This window comes from Hippopotamus amphibius, chromosome 16, assembly GCF_030028045.1.
Source record: "Hippopotamus amphibius kiboko isolate mHipAmp2 chromosome 16, mHipAmp2.hap2, whole genome shotgun sequence".
NCBI lineage: Eukaryota > Metazoa > Chordata > Mammalia > Artiodactyla > Hippopotamidae > Hippopotamus > Hippopotamus amphibius.
The window spans coordinates 14206162-14222424 of NC_080201.1; the positions used below are offsets into that span (position 1 = coordinate 14206162).

At 53.3% G+C, this 16263-nt stretch overlaps 1 protein-coding gene across 1 annotated transcript; it reads right to left on the reverse strand.

The window, feature by feature from the left end:
- Nucleotides 1–1669: 1669 nt before the first annotated feature.
- TLE7 (TLE family member 7) lies at nucleotides 1670–5102 on the reverse strand. Its single transcript, XM_057710815.1, has 9 exons — nucleotides 4777–5102; nucleotides 4633–4655; nucleotides 4395–4453; nucleotides 3685–3897; nucleotides 3337–3578; nucleotides 2997–3138; nucleotides 2697–2850; nucleotides 2072–2145; nucleotides 1670–1774 (listed from the first exon to the last, which is right to left on the reverse strand). The coding sequence occupies exons 1-9, from the start codon at nucleotides 5100–5102 to the stop codon at nucleotides 1670–1672; spliced, it is 1338 nt and encodes a 445-aa protein (XP_057566798.1).
- Nucleotides 5103–16263: the final 11161 nt, after the last annotated feature.

Sequence of the window (16263 nt, forward strand, 5' to 3'; positions counted from 1 at the left end):
CTACGGCAGGAGTCAGCAAACTACAGCCAGCAGACCAAATCTTGCCTAGTTCTTATTTTTATAAAGTTTTATTGGCACACAGTCACATTCACTTATTTGTTGTCTATGGCTGCTTTCATGCTACAACAGCAGAGTTGAGAAATTATGACAAAGACCATAGGGCAAAGCCTAAAATATTTACTATCTGTCCCTTTAAGAAAAAGTTTGCTATTTCCAGAGCTATAGTAACAAACGGACTCCAACAGGTATAATAATTCAAATACAAGTTTCTCTTCCATGAAATAAAATTTTCTCCATGTTTGCTTTTTGGACACAGGTTGCTTCCATCTCATTGTTTTGCGATCCCCTCAGACCTCAGCACCACTTGCCTAGAGCTGGTCAAAAGGGACAGAGAGCCTGGAGGGGACACCTCCACTCCTTTAGTCTTGGCTCAGAAAGGAGACACATCCTTCACTCATGATCTGTCAGCAAGAACCAGTATGCAGTAGTATCTCCACGCAAAAGACGGTACATTCGGTCCCTAGCTTTGTATGTCTTCTGGGTGAACTCTAAGCTACAAACTTTAGTGGGCAGCTTAAGTTAGCCAGCTGTCTCAGCCATGCCAACACCAAGCAAAGAGGCAGGAAGACGGAAGAAGACTGGAAAACAGGCCTATATAATTTGACTCAGGGAGCTGGGGCTTTTTCACCCTGACAAAGACCAGACAGAATATCGTACCCACCAACATGAGGAAGCTGCCCTGAAACACAGACAAGTAGCTTTCGACTGGCATCAAATGCCAGAATTAGGATGGGGACTTTGAAAGACTCAGGTAAAGTGAGGTTTCATGAAGTAGGAAGTTAAAAGGACAGCTCTTCCTGGAATATGGTTAGACCAGCTCCTGGAGTTTTAACCTGCATCAAGAGTTGAGAGATGTTGGTCTACCAATACCCTGATACAATCTGAAAGTTTGTACGTGGACATACGGAGCAGGGGCTACTCTTCGTTGCAGTGCGCGGGCTTCTCAGTGCGGTGACTTCTCTTGCACGGGCTCTAGTAGTTGTGGTGCATGGGCTTCAGTGGTTGTGGCTAGTGGGCTCTAGAGCTCAGGCTCAGCAGTTGTGGCACAGGGGCTTGTTGTTCCGAGGCATGTGGGATCTTCCTAGACCAGGGATCAAACCTGTGTCCCCTGCATTGGCAGGTGGATTCTTAACCACTGCGCCACCAGGAAAGTCCCTACATTATTTCTTGAGCTTTACTAAGAGTCCAAGAATTCCCTGATCCCCAAAAAAGTTATAAACAAAACTAATTCTGGTCTAAAATTCCTTCCCCACCCTGGAATTTGCTGAAAGAAGGAGGCATAAGCAATCCATCATGACAAGTTTGTTGTTTGAAAGAACTGACCACATATCCAAGCCATTTTGGTTTTTGCTTTTCCATTTTATTAATTACAAAATCCAGAAATCAGTGGTAGAAAAAATAACAAAGAAAACGTCCCTAAGTTATATAATAAAAACCCTGGAGGACGGGCCAGGTGTGTGCTGGGTGGGAGGGGAATGGACAGATGACCAGCCAGGGAGGAGAAGGTGGGGGCATGGGAGGTGTCAGAGCTGCCCGGCACCCCAAGGTCACCCTCCCAGCACGCTGGCCTTCCTTGGGTCTTCGCCAGCAGGACCATGGCTCGCAACCTTCAATACATGAGCTGGTAAACCGTGGCACTGTTCTTGGAGCCCGTGACCAGATACTGGTTGTCAGAAGACACGTCACAACACAGGATGTCCGTAGACTCCTCTACCTGGAGGGAAAGAGAGGCCACAGAGGAATGACATGCAGGGGCCAGGTGGGGGCGGGAGATGCAGTCTTCACCCAGGGCTGTTTCCAGGCTCCGTATAGACTTAAGGCCCCAGGTTCAGGGCTCAAGGTGGAGCCCAGGAGTTCCCAGGACCTTGAGTCCTCGTTCCCCGCGATGTACTCAATGGCCCTGGTTGCCATCTCAGAAGTACTTTCTAGCACTCCCCCTGGGGCCTGACCCCCTGGGGTCTGGGGCCATGAGCTCCGAGAGCCTGGGTCTGCGTGCTCCTCCATCCAGTACCTGAAACAATCTTTGTAGAGAAGGTGCAGCTAAGCAGCAGATAGACTGGTCCAGCGTGGCCACAAAATAGCTCCCTGGCGAAGGAAAGACCAATGGAGGGGCCAGAGACTAAGTCTGCCTTCCAGTCCCAGCTGGGCTCCCGACCAGACCAGGGAAAGGACCACTCTTTCTCTGCCTCAGTTTCCCCATCTATACAACTCAGAGACATGACCCAGACCATTCCCTCATCTGTCCGCTCCCCCCTGCCACACCCGGGATCGTGGTGAGGGGCACTGAACAACAGGACGGTCACGTGGGGCTCCGTGTATCTTCCGTCTGCTGGTGTCTTCCGGCGGTGGTTCCGTGTAGAAAGCTACCATCATAGACAGAGCCAGGAAAGGACAGGGGGTGAGCCGAGGAAGAAGGGAGGAAAGGCAGCCAGGCTGGCAGGGGAGAAACACCGGTGGCGGGAGGAAGCAGAGGCGAGAGCAGTGGGAAGATGGCCGTGGACCTTGGCCCGGCCAGCGCTGGGGCCGGAGAGGGGGAATGAAGAGTCTGAAATAAGGCCGGGCCCAGGCTCCACGGGTGAGGAGACGCCCTGGCGGGTGACGGGGCGCCCAGAGGTGTCCCCTGCCTGCTCACTCACCACAGGAGGCAAACTTGAGGTTGTGGTGGTAGACGTATTTCTGCAGGACAGCCTGAAACTTCTCCTTCCGCTGTGTGTGCAGGACGATGATGTCACTCATCCTCAGGCCCACTAACAGCCACTCCTCACTGGGGTCGTGGGTGATGCTCAGGATCTGTGTGGAAGGTCTGGGGTCAGCGCTCAAAGCTGCCAGCGCCGTCACTCGTGCCCACCTCCTCAAACTCGGGCCCCGCTCCGGCGGGCACCCCAACTCCCAGGCCCCGGGGAGCGCACTGAGCCCAGCCGCAGCCGTCCGGGCACCTCATGCTGTAAGTCGTGTTGCTGCAGGCTCTGGTGGCTCCTCAGGTCCCAGGAATACAGTCTGCTGTCTTCGCCTCCCGTCCAGAACTTATTGCCCACGATGTCCACACATCGGGACCCGTAGATGGGGACTTCGTGCTTCCTGGTGGGAAAACAACTCAGAGGTTCGTGCATGGGTGGGACCCTCAGAAGTTTCGAGCCCAGGATGCCCCGAGATATGTAGCCCAGGTGCGTCCTCCACACCGACTCACCTAGTCCTACTGCAGAGCAGAAAGTGAGGTTGGGAAAGGGGCCCAGGCTTCCCAAAGGCTCACTGTCAAGCCCTCCCCCAGCTTCATACCTGATCAAGATTTGGTTCTGCAAATCCCAAATCTCAACAAATCCTTTGAAACAAGCCAAGCAGATCCGGGCATTGGAGGAGACAGCCAGGGAAGAGCACATGGGGCCTGTGGAGGCCAGCTGCGCCCTGACACGGGGGGTGGGTGCCAGGTCCCAAAGAGTCAGGGTCTGGGACAGACCTCCCGTGATCAGGATCTGCTCATCAGGAGACAGCTTGCAGGTGAGGACACAGTTCTGACGGTCCTGTAGGAATGGGTGACATTCTCGAGTCATCTCTTGAAAGCATGGGCTCTGAGTGTCAGGCCACAGGTCGCATCTAGGCTCCTGAGCCTTCTGGACGACCCCTCACCTGTAAGTTCAGCTGGGCCTGGGGGGCCTGGTCCCAGGAGCGCAGGGCACTCTCATCCCACACCCTGATGTAGCCATGGCCGCACGTGTACACATGGTGAGTAGAGCCGCTGATGGCCAGGGCGTAGACTTTCTTTCCGTGGCGGAGTCTGCCAACCTTCCAGGATGCACGTGGGGTCTCCTGCCTGACCACCACTTCATCTGGAACGGGAGGCTGGGGTGGCCATGAAAGGGTCACAGCCTTGACCTGCCCTCATCCATGGGGGACAGCCTCTCCTGTCCTCTGACTCAATTCCTAAGCCTGCATCCAACAGGTCCTCTGTGACCCCCAGGCAGGACTGTGTCCTCAACTGGGGTCCCCAGACCACTGACGTCCTTCTGCACTAGCCCAGGTTGGCCTCCCTGATAAACAGGCCACATTTTGAGACGATTCTGAGTGCCAGCATAGAGAGCAGAGCCTGGCTCAGAGTCTCGTAGGATGTAGCTCTAAAACGGACCCTGTGAGCTAAGGCCCTCCACGCTGGTGATGGGAGAAGGGCAGCCTGGGCCCAAAGAAGCAGGCGGCCCAGTGCACTCACCACTGATGCGAGAGAGAGTGAGGGTGTGGACACAGCATACGCCCTCACCTTCTTCCTACTGCACCCTCTTGTTCAGGGGGTAACGGGAACGGAAAGATGCCACGTTTAAAAAAAAAAAAGAAAAGACACTTACAATTGCTCTCAGGAATGACCAGACTTCTTCACTGGGACGAGGTGAAGGACAAGGCTGACCTGCAGAGAGAGACCAGAGGCCACCTGCTCAGAGAGAGGAGGGCTGGCAGGAACAGCATCACGGGACCCAGGGAGAAGCCTGCCCTCTCCCCCCGGGGCCTCGTTCCCGGTCCCCCATCCGAGGCCCAGCCACGGCCCACACCCTGGCTGCCACACCGTGCCAGCTGCGGGGGACTTACCGAACTCAGATCCTGGTGGGGAGCTGTGATGCACAGAGGAGAGAGGGAGGAGACGGGGCATGAGACGGACGGAGAGCCCCGTGCCAGGAGCCCTCTCCCCGAGATGGTGTGCCGCCTGACCAGTCTTGTTCAGGTGAGACCTACCTGAGGCCAGGCTCTGCTGCTTCTGATTCTGTCTCCGCGCGCTGAGTGGCCTGCAGCTCAGATCCATCCAGGGCCTGGGGGGCCCACTGCTGGGGACGCACACAGCTCATCTCCTGAAAAGCCAGGTCATGATGCCTCGGGGAGCCCGGGGGCTGCTCGAGGGGACCCCGTGCCTCGCCCAGCTGAGAGTGCACACGGGGCTCCTGCTGGGAGGAAACGCCGGGGCTCTCTGGCTCATTCCTCCCCTGCTCTGGTTCATCATAAATTGTGAGTATACGGAACGAGGCCTCTTCCTTCTCCTCACTCACGGTCTCAATCGATGACATGCCTGAGCCTCCTGGTTCGAGGGCTTGAGGAATGAGCCCGTCACACAGATCCTGGGTTCCCAATTCGTCCCAATTCCCTGTAGCAAGAGAGAGAACAGATGCTGACATGTGGACGATGCAATGTTCAGGGTCTATCGAGAAGGCTCAGAGAACATGCCTCTCTGGGTGAGACAATGCAAAAGATTGGTCACCGACTAACATTTTTTTAAAATAATTTATCTATCTATTTATTTATTGGCTGCATTGGGTCTTTGTTGCTGCACACGGGCTTTCTCTAGTTGTGGAGAGCGGGGGCTTCTCATTGCAGTGGCTTCTCTCGTTGCGGAGCACGGGCTCTAGGCCCACGTGCTTCAGTAGTTGTGACACATGGGCTCAACAGTTGTGGCTCTCAGGCTCTAGAGCACAGGCTCCGTAGTTGTGGCACACAGGCATGTGGGATCTTCCTGGACCAGGGCTCAAACCTGTGTCCCCTGCATTGGCAGACGGATTCTTAACTGAGCCACCAGGGAAGCCCTCACTAACTAACTTTTACTACCAAGTGTTGGCAGCGATGGTGTTGAGAGTGAAATTTCACAAGGCTGTTTGAGATGTTAGTACCAGGTTAGTTATTTTTTTCCTTCTAGACGCACAGACTGCATTTTCCACGCTCTAAAATCAAACTCACCCTTTAATCTGAGCATATACTTTTCAAATGAGGGCTCATCCCCCGTGTAAAAGAAACATGAGGCCAAACGAAACTGTACACACATTGCAGTGTCTCTCACACCCCTAGATGGGATAGTGTGGAGTAACTCAGCAGTCATGCAAATAAGACATTCTGTTTGGATGGGGCGAGGCTGCAGAATGATGAAGACGTTGGTTGGTAGTGACTTCACATTTCCCATCCTAGGGGTAATTCTAAGAACGGAATGGAATCATGTATGTAGAATACTCAGAATTACACAAGGCCAGTGGCAAACACTCAATACACAGTAGACAGTGCATTTATTTGGGGACTGTGCCAGGCACCTGAGCTTTGAGGATTTAAGGCAGACCAAATGCCTTTCTTCAGGCTGCCCGACAGCTATCCCCCAAAGGCCCTGGGGACACCAGTGTCCCATTGACAGGACATATCAGAAGCTACAGGGACAAGACAATGCGTAGGGCTGGGGAGGGGATCTTCCGATTGGAACCAATACCTTGAAGACCAGGCTCAATGTCTGGCTCTTGGAAATCCAGGGACACCCAGGCTGCTGCCCTTGGGAAGGTGTGAGGGCAGCTGTGTGGCCAGAGTCCACTCCTCTTGATACTTGGAGGTCTCACTGTGTCTTTGGCCCTGAACCAAATACTTTACATAGCTGGTCCCATTTCATCCACACAACTGTGTGGGCCCCATCTTACAGGTTTTAAACACGGAAGCTCTGAGCAGGTGAGCAAATAGCTAGAAGGCACAGAGAAGAGGTTCAAATTCTGCCATCTGGCTCTCAGCAGTCTCCTTTCTACTTCCTGATCAGAGGAAGGAGGACAATATCCACCACAGTGACAACGCACTTCCACTTCCAGGAATTTATCCTAAAGGTGCCCTCAAATAAAAGCCAAATAATCTATGTCTAAACTGAAGCATTACAGCATTGCTTGTGACAGTAGTGACTGGACAAACCCAAAGTCCATAAGAAGGGACTGGTGAGATGTCACAGTATATGCATGAAGTGGAACACGACAAAACTGTTAAAAATAACAAGGACACCCATGTCTGGACGTGGAAAATTCCAAGGGAAGTTAACGGGGGAGGGGTGGATTCAATGCCCATCATGCACAGCTTTGCTGTAAAAGGATGGAAATTAGAACCTATCTTTGCATATGTTTGTATGCACGTAAGAAATTAGGAAGGTGGGGAAGGAGGGGGGGAGGTTGGGGTGGGATGGATTGGGAGATTGGGATTGCCATATATACATTACTAATGGGAAAAAATATCAAATCGTACACTTTATACGCAGTTTATTGTATGTCAATTGTATCTCAAAAATTCTTAAAAATATAATAATAATTTAAAGAAAAGAAATTAGGAAGGGTGCTGCCCTTGGGAATAGAAATTGGCAAGTAGGAAAGAGGACCGGGAGGAAGATTTGTCACTGCAGAACTTGGGATAGTTTTTGTATATCTGTGGCTATTTAAACCTAAATTTAAATTGTTGGACTATGAACCCTTTTTCTCAACCACATCTTTTCTTTGTCATTTTCCCCAACTGACAATTTGGGGTCCTTGTGAGTTTTTAGCTACTTGTTTAAATAATTTAGCAAATTCTCCCAGACACGCAGCAGTCTCCTTTAATTGGGACGCCAGGGCTGGCTCGGCCCCGGGGAGGGTGAAAGCAAGGAGCACACACATTCCCAGCCCAGGGGGATGAGGATGGGCGAGGAGAGACGGGCAGCAGCCCAGGCCCACGGGTGGGTAAAGTTTAAAGGCAGTGAGGCCATTTAACCAGGATTTCGTGGATGAGGAGGACTTCACCCTACGAGTAAGACAAGGCTTTCTAGAAAGTGTACAAGGGGCTTCCCTGGTGGCGCAGTGGTTAAGAATCCACCTGCCTCAGCTTCCCCTTCACCCCCAGTCCATTCTCTGTATCTGCGTCCTTGTTCTTGTCACTGAGTTCATCAGTACCATTTTTAGATTCCGTATATGTGAGTTAGCATACAATATTTGTCTTTCTCTTTCTGACTTACTTCACTCTGTATGACAGACTGTAGTTCTATCCGGACTGGAGAACTCAAGGTTTGGGAGGGGGCGGGGGGTGAAGGGGAAGCTGAGACGAAGCGAGAGAGTAGCACAGACATATATATACTACCAACTGTAAAATAGATAGTCAGTGGGAAGCTGTTGTGTAATAAAGGGAGTCCAACTCGAGGATGGAAAATGCCTTAGAGGACTGGGGCGGGGAGGGTGGGGGGGACTCGAGGGGGGGGAGTCAAGGAAGGGAGGGAATACGGGGATATGTGTATAAAAACAGATGACTGAACTTGGTGTACCCCCCAAAAAAATAATAAATAAATAAAATTTAAAAAAAAAAAAAAAAGAATCCACCTGCCAATGCAGGGGACACGGGTATCCGGAAAGATCCCACATGCACCACAACTACTGAGCCCACAAGCCACAACTACTGAAGCCTGAGCACCTAGAGCCTGTGCTCCACAACAAGAGAAGCCACCGCAATGAGAAGCCCGCGCACGGCAACGAAGGATAGCCCCCCGCTCACCGCAACTAGAGAGAAAGCCCGCATGTAGCAACAAAAGACCCAATGCAGCCAATCAATCAATCGATCAATTTCTTTTAAAAAGAAAGAAAAAGAAAGTGTACAAGGAAGAGTCAGTATCACCGATTCACCTCTCTGCTCCACCCTCAGAGCTGGGAATGAAGGCAACTCTCTTTCTCAACCTTCCACGCGAAACGTAGGGCCGGGGTCCGCCCTGTCCGCGAGACGAGCACTCACCAGTCCCCGCAGCATGCAACTCACCTCTGAAGGCAAGTCAGACCCTGGAGATGGGAGGTTAGAACCGCACCCAGCTAGCACTGGGAACCTCCTTCTCCAGCCCCAGTCTGCCCCTCCCCCACCCAGACGCTGCCCCTCCCCCGGCAGCGCTGCTCTTTTACACTACTTGATGATCAAGCCCTGGATGGAAAACCTGGGTCAGGTGCAGGGCCTCGAAGGGCTCATCAATTACCGGGCCTGGCCTCAGTCAGCACCCAGCACAGAGCCACTTGCTGGGCTGCCAGTTCCGATAATGCTCGAGTCCTGAGATGAGCCGGTGGTCTGCCAAGTAAATTCACGGCAGGAGGCCAGGTGGAGTGAGACAGTTTTCAGGGGATGAGTCTTTGGGTTGGATTTAGGGCACACCACAAGAGCCAGTGTTTGCACAAAGACGGAGAGTTGGGTTGAGTTGCACCCAAGAGCAGCTTCAAATTCTCATCTCCAGGTGAATCCCCTTTGCTTGGGGAGCCGGCTGGGTGATCTCTCATCTCTCACTAGTGTCTCTGAAAGTGAAGACCAGGGAAGACGTTCTTCTCTGCAACAGCCTCATCAGTGATTCTTACATTGGCGCACTCAGAACCACCTGGAGGTCTTGGGGCTTTTTTTTTAACTACTTAATTAATTAGTTAATTTTGGCTGCATTTGGTCTTTGTTGCTGTGCTCGGGCTTCCTCTAGTTGCCACTAGCGGGGGCTCCTCTTGGTCGCGGTGCTCGGGCTTCTCTTGTGGAGCACGGGCTCTGGGCACGCGGGCTTCAGCAGTCGTGGCTCGCGGGCTCTAGTGTGCAGGCTCAGTAGTTGTGGCTCCCGGGCTTAGCTCCCCTGCAGCATGTGGGATCTTCCCGGATCAGGGATCGAACCTGTGTCCTCTGCATTGGCAGGCGGATTCTTAACCACGGCGCCACCAGGGAAGTCCGGAGGGCTTATTAAAACAGAGCGCTAGGCCCACCCGCAGGAGATTCTGATTCTTCAGGTCTGGGGTGGGATCTGAGACTTGGTATCTGTAGCAACTTCCTCAGTGAGGGTGACACTGCTGGTCTGGGGACCCCACTGGAGAAGCACTCCGTCTGGTGGTCCCTTTCTGGCAGGAGGGGAAGGAGGGGTGAGGCCAGATCCTCTCCTGCTCTGCTCCCCTCATTCGCCTCCTGCCACTGGCCCACCCCTGGCCCTGAACACACTCTCTCTTTCACTCTTTTTTCTCACTCATCGGCTTCCTTCTTTTGAAGCATAAGTCCTGACAGGGCTGCTGCTTAGGAAGAAATCTTTTACCACCTCTGACCTCCAATGTCCAAATCTCTCTGTCTCTCCCTTTTTCTCTCCCCACTGAAGTACACAGTCCTTGTCCCCAAAACTGTAACGACTGCCTAGAACCTTGCAGACAATGCCTGTATTTAAGATCCGTCCCCATTCAGGCCCAGCGTGTTCTCACTTTTCCTGTGATTACACCCTAACCTGACCCCCAACGTACCTGACTGTACATTTCCACCTCTGTGCTTCACTCATGCTGTTCCCTCACCCAGGAATGCTGTTCCCCACCCACTCATGTATCAAATATGTGCTCCCATATAATCTGAGCAATGTGCCAGGGCCGAAAGACTAGAGATCAGCCTAAGACCTGGCCCATGTCCTTGGGGAGCTTCAATTTGAGAGGAGGGGTAGGGTGTTGGGGTTGGTCTTGATATACGTACACATAAACCCCCATCTAATATTGGGTGTGGACTTCCCTGGCTGCGCAGTGGTTAAGAATGCAGGGGACACGGGTTCAATCCCTGGTCCGGGGAGATCCCACGTGCCTTGGAGCAACTAAACCCGCGCGCCACAACAACTGAGCCTGAGCTCTAGAGCACGCAAGCCACAACCTAGAGCTCATGCTCCGCAACGAGAAGCCACTGCAATAATAAGCCTGGTGACCGCAATGAAGGAAGAGTAGCCTCCCCCCTCTCCACAACCAGAGGAAGCCCGCTAGCAGCAACAAAGACCCAACGCAGCCTATAAATAAATACATAATAAACAGAGTAACTTGGGTGCTTGAAAAATACCAATGTGCAGGTATCTGTGTGCCTCACCCCTTTCCCATTAGTAGGGATGCAGCCTGGGCATCAGGACTCCCCCCCACCCCGGCTGTGATTCCAATTCCAAAGCTAAGGTTGGAATCTCTGAAGCAGAGGGTTTTGTAGAGAAGGAAATAGAGCAGAGGGTAGAGAGAAGGGGGTGGGAGATACTGCAGAGGCTAGGAACGGAGGGACAGAAGTGACAAAGGAAGATTCCTGAGGTCCTGGGGATGGTTGAGGTCCAAGGCAAAGAGGGAATTTAAGATGGAAAGGCAAAAGGAACACAACATAGAAAGGAATTTAAAACCCAGGTGGGGAAAGAAAATATGGCCTTATTGTCTCTCAGCCATGTCTGTGGATGGAGGCACCCGCTTGAGCCCAGGCTGTGCCATGGATGAGAGTCACGTGCACATGGCCAACTGGTGGGACCAAAATGTCTGAACCAGGGTGGAGGAGCTTCCGGGCAAAGGTTGTGGGGAGCCAGTGAAGTCTGAGATGTGATGGATGGGAGGCCTTAGTGGGGGTGGAGGGCTCGAGGAGAGCGTAGGAGGATGTTCTAAGCAGAGAGAACAGCAGGTGCAAAGGTTTGGAGGAGAAGTGTCTTTTAGCAATCAGGAGAATTTTCTAGAGGCTGGAGCAGAGAGGGTGTGTGTTTTGGGGGCAGGGAGGGTAGGGATGTGTGCTTTATTCTGGAGAGAGTGGGGGGCACTGAAGGGTTCTGAACTGGGGGAAACATGATCAGACTTGTCTTTTGAAAGGACTCAGCCTACTCTTCGGTGTATAGACTGGAGGAGGGGGCAAGTCTGGGAAACCAGTTAGAAGATGCTTAACATCAGTAGTCATTAGGAAAGTATAAAGCAAAACTGCAGTGAGGTACCACTTCACACCCACTAGGATGGATGTAACAACAGCAACAAAACTACAAATAAATGTTGGTGAGGATGTGGAGAAACTGGAATCCTCAAGCATGGCTGATAGGAATGTAAAATGATGCAGCCACTGTGGAAAACAGTATGGCACATTCTCAAAAAGTTAAACATAGAATTACAGGGACTTCCCTGGTGGGGCAGTAGTTAGGAGTCCGCCTGCCGATGCAGAAAACACAGGTTCGATCCCTGGTCCGGTAAGATTCCACATGCTGCGGAGCAACTAAGCTCATGTGCCACAACTACTGAGCCGGCACTCTAGGGCCCGCAAGCCACAACTACTGAGCCCATGCACTCTAGGGCCGATGCTCTGCAACAGAGAAGCCACTGCAAAACGAGAAGCCCACACACCACAAGGAAGAGTAGCCCCCACTTGTCACAACTAGAGAAAGCCAGCGTGCAGCAACTAATATCCAACAGCCAAAAATAAAATTAAATAAAATTTTAAAAAGAATTCATTCCATTAAAAAAAAACACAGAATTACAATATAACCCTACAATTCCACTCCTAGGTATATACCTACAAGAACTGAAAATAGAGGCTCAAACAGATTTCTGTATCCCAGTGTCCACAAGCAGCATTATTCACAATAGCCAATACGGGCAAACAACCCAAGTGTCCATCAACAAATGGATGGATAAGCAAAATGTGGTCTATCCAGTCAAAGGAATGTGAGTCACCAACAAAAACAAATGGAGGACAGATATATGCTACAACATGGATGAATCTTAAAAACACTATGCTATGAAAAAAGCCAGACACAAGTGCTCCATATTGTATGAGGCCATTTACAGGAAATACCCAGAACAGGCAAATCCACAGAGAAAGAAAGCAGATGAGTGGTTTCTAGGGGGTGAAAGGCGGAGGTATGGGGAATAACTGCTTAATGGGCATGGGGTCCCTCCTGGGGTGATGAAAAAGTTCTGAAACTAGACAGTGGTGACGATTGCACAACAATGTCAATGTACACCATACCACTGGATTGTACACTTTAAAACAGTCAAAGTGATAAGTTTTATGTTATGTGTTTTTTACCACAATTAAAAAGCAAACAAAAACAGACATTGCATCAACGAGTTAGAGGCCTTGCAAGTCCCAGTAACATTTTTCCCTTCTTCTTCTTCTTCATCCACCAAACCCCAGACAGTTTAGGTGGTGGTTTTCTTACCTTTGCTTCCTTAGAAGAACCAGCTAGATGCAGGTACCCCTGCCCAGAGACCCTGGCCAGCTATAGTCACGTGAGCAGGGGCTTAAGCGGCCGCTGGTGGGCAATCGGAAAGGAACCCAATTCTAATTTTGCCTGTAAGACGTTCGTGCTCACAGCCCAGTGCACTCAATGGTTGCACTCAGGGCACTGCTCCCCCACCCCCGGAATGTCTCTTTCTGCTCTAGAGTCCCTGGAGAATTGACCCGGGCACTTGTGGATAAAAATGTATAAACCAGGGACTTCACTGGTGGTGCAGTGGTTAAGCATTGGTAGGGGACACGGGTTCCATCCCTGGTCCGGAAAGATCCCACATGCCACAGAGCACCTAAGCCTGCAAGCCATAACTACTGAGCCCGAGTGCTGCAACTACTGAAGCCCAGGTGCCTGGAGCCAGTGCTCCGCAATAAGAGAAGCCACGGTAATGAGAACCCCGTGTGCCAAAACAATGAGCAGCGCCCCGCTGGCCACAACTAGAGAAAGCCTGCTTGCAGCAGTGAAGACTCAACAGTCATAGATAAATAAATAAATAAATTAATTAATTAATTAATTTAAAAATGTATAACCCATACAAACACAGGCAAAACCCACTTCTTCCCTTACTAATTCACTGACATCATCCACTCAACAGAAATTATTCACAAGCAAGTTCCGGACTGGCCCAAAGAGCTGCTGAGCTTGCCGTCCACAGGGCGGACCGGTAAAACAGCAGCTCCAAGTAGACAAGACAGAGAGTGGTAAGACTAGAGGGAGCTGAGAACAGAGCTGGCAGAGGACCCAGAGTAGGGGAACCAATGCCAACCAAGGAGATCAGGGAGGCCAGCAAAGGGGAGGTGACGTTTGGCTGAGCTGAAGGGGGAGGGGGAGAGTTCTCCGGGTATAAGGGACACTCCTCATTGTTCCCCTAGTCTCTGCAATTCCTCTCTCTTCCTCCCTCCCTGTCATGGGGAGCCTCCAACTCACCACTCCTTCCCAGGAGCCCTTCCCAGGAGGGCATGGTGGCGGTCGTACCTCCCCCATCTTGTACGGTTCTTCCTACCCACCTCACGTCCGCGGCCTGGCGATCGAACGCTTTCATTCTGAGTCCTGCGTTCCACTTTCCATCTTAGATCGACCTCTTACCTCCCAAGTGAAGGGCAAAGCCCCCTGCCCTCCACTCCCAGGGGCCCTCTGGCAACCGCCCCCTTCTCGCCGTCCTATAGCAGCTTTACTTAGGTGCATTTACAATACAGGCCTCTAAATAAGATTTCATAGGAGAAGGGGGGAATAGGTTGTGCTTATTTTAAGAAAAGTTTGCAACGCGTTCTGTGCATCCTTCTGACTGGCCTGCAGGGCAAGGGGTCCCCGCCGCAGCGAAGCTCCGCGCGGTCTGGGACCCCAGTAGTCCTCCCGGGTCTCTAAAATCGTGTCCACCCCCCACCCCTGCCGTCACCCCACGGATCAACAGGTTTTCCGCCCAGCGATCAGACCCGCTGCCCCAGGACTTCGCCTGGGAGACTCCTTGGGATCAGAGCGAGGAGAGCCGGCCGGCGGCTAGGGGACCCGGGCAGCCTTGCGGTCGTCTTGTTCCCGCCCTGCAGTGCGCGGACCGGCCGCCAGGGGCAGCAGGGGGCCCCGGCTGGCGGCCAGTGCCTCCCAATGGCTTCTCGCGCCCACAGCGCCGGCCTCAGGGCCCTGGACGCGCAGGCCCGGCCTCCCCGCTCCGTCTCATTTCGAGGCCGAAACGGGCTCCCGGGGCGAGAAGGCGCGCGCCCAAGGCCGGCGGGGAGGGAGGCGGCCTCCGGGAACCGCCACCCGGCTGCCGGGGGTGCGCGCCTGTGGCCCGGAGCGTGCGGGGCCCAGAGCCTCGGGTCCCCACCTGGAGCACGTGGGCCCTGGGCGCCCGGGCCACGCACGGCCGGCGGACGCGCCAGACCCTTGGCAGAACGACTCCTTACCGTGGCGGGCCGAGGAAAGCAGCCGGGAGGCGCGCGTGCGGCTGCGCTGCCGGGAGGGCTTCCTGGAGGCTGGGCTTGGGCTGAGCGTGGGTGGGATTTCAGTGGAGGGGAGGAGGTGGGGGCCACGCTTCAGGAGCACGGGAGTCTCCGGGGCCCCAGCCTGCGCGGGGCACAGGCTGGCGAGCGGTGGGAGGGACAGCCAGAGCCGGAGGGAGGCGTAGGCGCCCAGGAGCGGGTGTAGGAAGCACGTCCCCACGGAGCAGGCTCGGAGCCGGGCGGAAGCCCCAGAAGCCCAGGAGCCCTACGAGGTGGATGTGCTGAGACCACGTGGTCTGTGGTGCAAATGGGGCCCGAGAGCAGGCGGAAGGGGCTGCAGGGCGCTTGCTGAGCAGGCCGAGGTTCGCTCGTCTCTGATTCTCTGGCACTTGACAAACCCTGGCCTGTGGAAGGGCCTGCAAACGTTCAACTGAGTTGAATGGACTTTGTAAGGGAAGGGGTGTCCCCAGTTCCTTGTCAGGGAAAAGGATAGCAGACAGAGTGGGGTTGTGGTCTGGGGAGAACTTCAGAGGACTTCAGAGGCACAGGGAACAGAAGAGCATCCAGGAGCCTCTTCTCAGAACCCCCACTGCACCACAAGGAGAGGGCTGCCAGCCCAGGGAGAACTGTGCTGAGTCTCTTGTCCCCCCAGGTGACACTGAAGCCCTGCCTCCACCCACCCACAGACCCTCCCAGCCCTGTTTGGGCCTCTCTCACCAGGCTCCCCACACCTGCTGGGGCCCTGCAGCAGCCATCTTTTCCTCTGAACCTGTTTCCCCTCCTGACTTGGACAGGGCAGGACCAGATGTTCTCTGAGGCCCCTTCCAGTGTGACAGGCCATGGTGGGAGGGTGCCCTGTGCTGCAGGAACGGAACATGCTGACCTGGACTGAGGGAGAAACTTGGTTTATTCCTGACCCTTCCAGGCTCATGGCTGTTGTTCAGAGAAGTGCTTTTGGTGAGGGGAAAAGGGTATCCAGAGCCATGGCTCCTCTTTGTCTTCGTAAGGCCTCCACTGAACCCAGGCAGCTCTTGGCTAGAGTGCTGCACATTGAGGCTCCAGGGTGTCAGGACTCCTGTGCTATGGGGCCATGTGACTTCATGAGGCTTTGCAGATATCTAACTGCCTTCTTCACCCTCATATCCTTGGGATCTGAACAGAAGGACCTGCTGTGGACAGTAACAAAGCTACAGAGAGGGAGAAAACCCTCAGGGACTGTCTGGGTGAGAAGGGCATTGAGCCCTGGGACTAGCCCCCACCCTCCACTGAGCAGGAGCCTGAGACCCAGAGGCCAAGGCCACATAGGACATTGGTGGCAGATCTGGAACATCAGGTTCTGTCCTCAGTGATTCTCAGCTTCCTAGAGGTCCCTGCCTTGGTCCTGCCACAGCAGAGAAACTGCCAGACCCCACTGGGAGCCAGGATGGTGGGACTTCCTGTCCCCATCTTCCCTGTCACATTTGGAGACAATCCACAGGCTATTCATGATCTAGGAAGGTTGGA

Bases quoted from the DNA above. Each gene is read 5' to 3' on its own strand.
- TLE7 (XM_057710815.1), bottom strand. From the start codon at position 5,102: ATGTCATCGATTGAGACCGTGAGTGAGGAGAAGGAAGAGGCCTCGTTC. The intron at 4,656-4,776 runs GTAGGTCTCACC...TGTGCATCACAG, and splicing joins GCAGCAGAGCCTGGCCTCAG to CTCCCCACCAGGATCTGAGT. The intron at 1,775-2,071 runs GTACTGGATGGA...CTTTCCCTCCAG, and splicing joins CTCTACAAAGATTGTTTCAG to GTAGAGGAGTCTACGGACAT.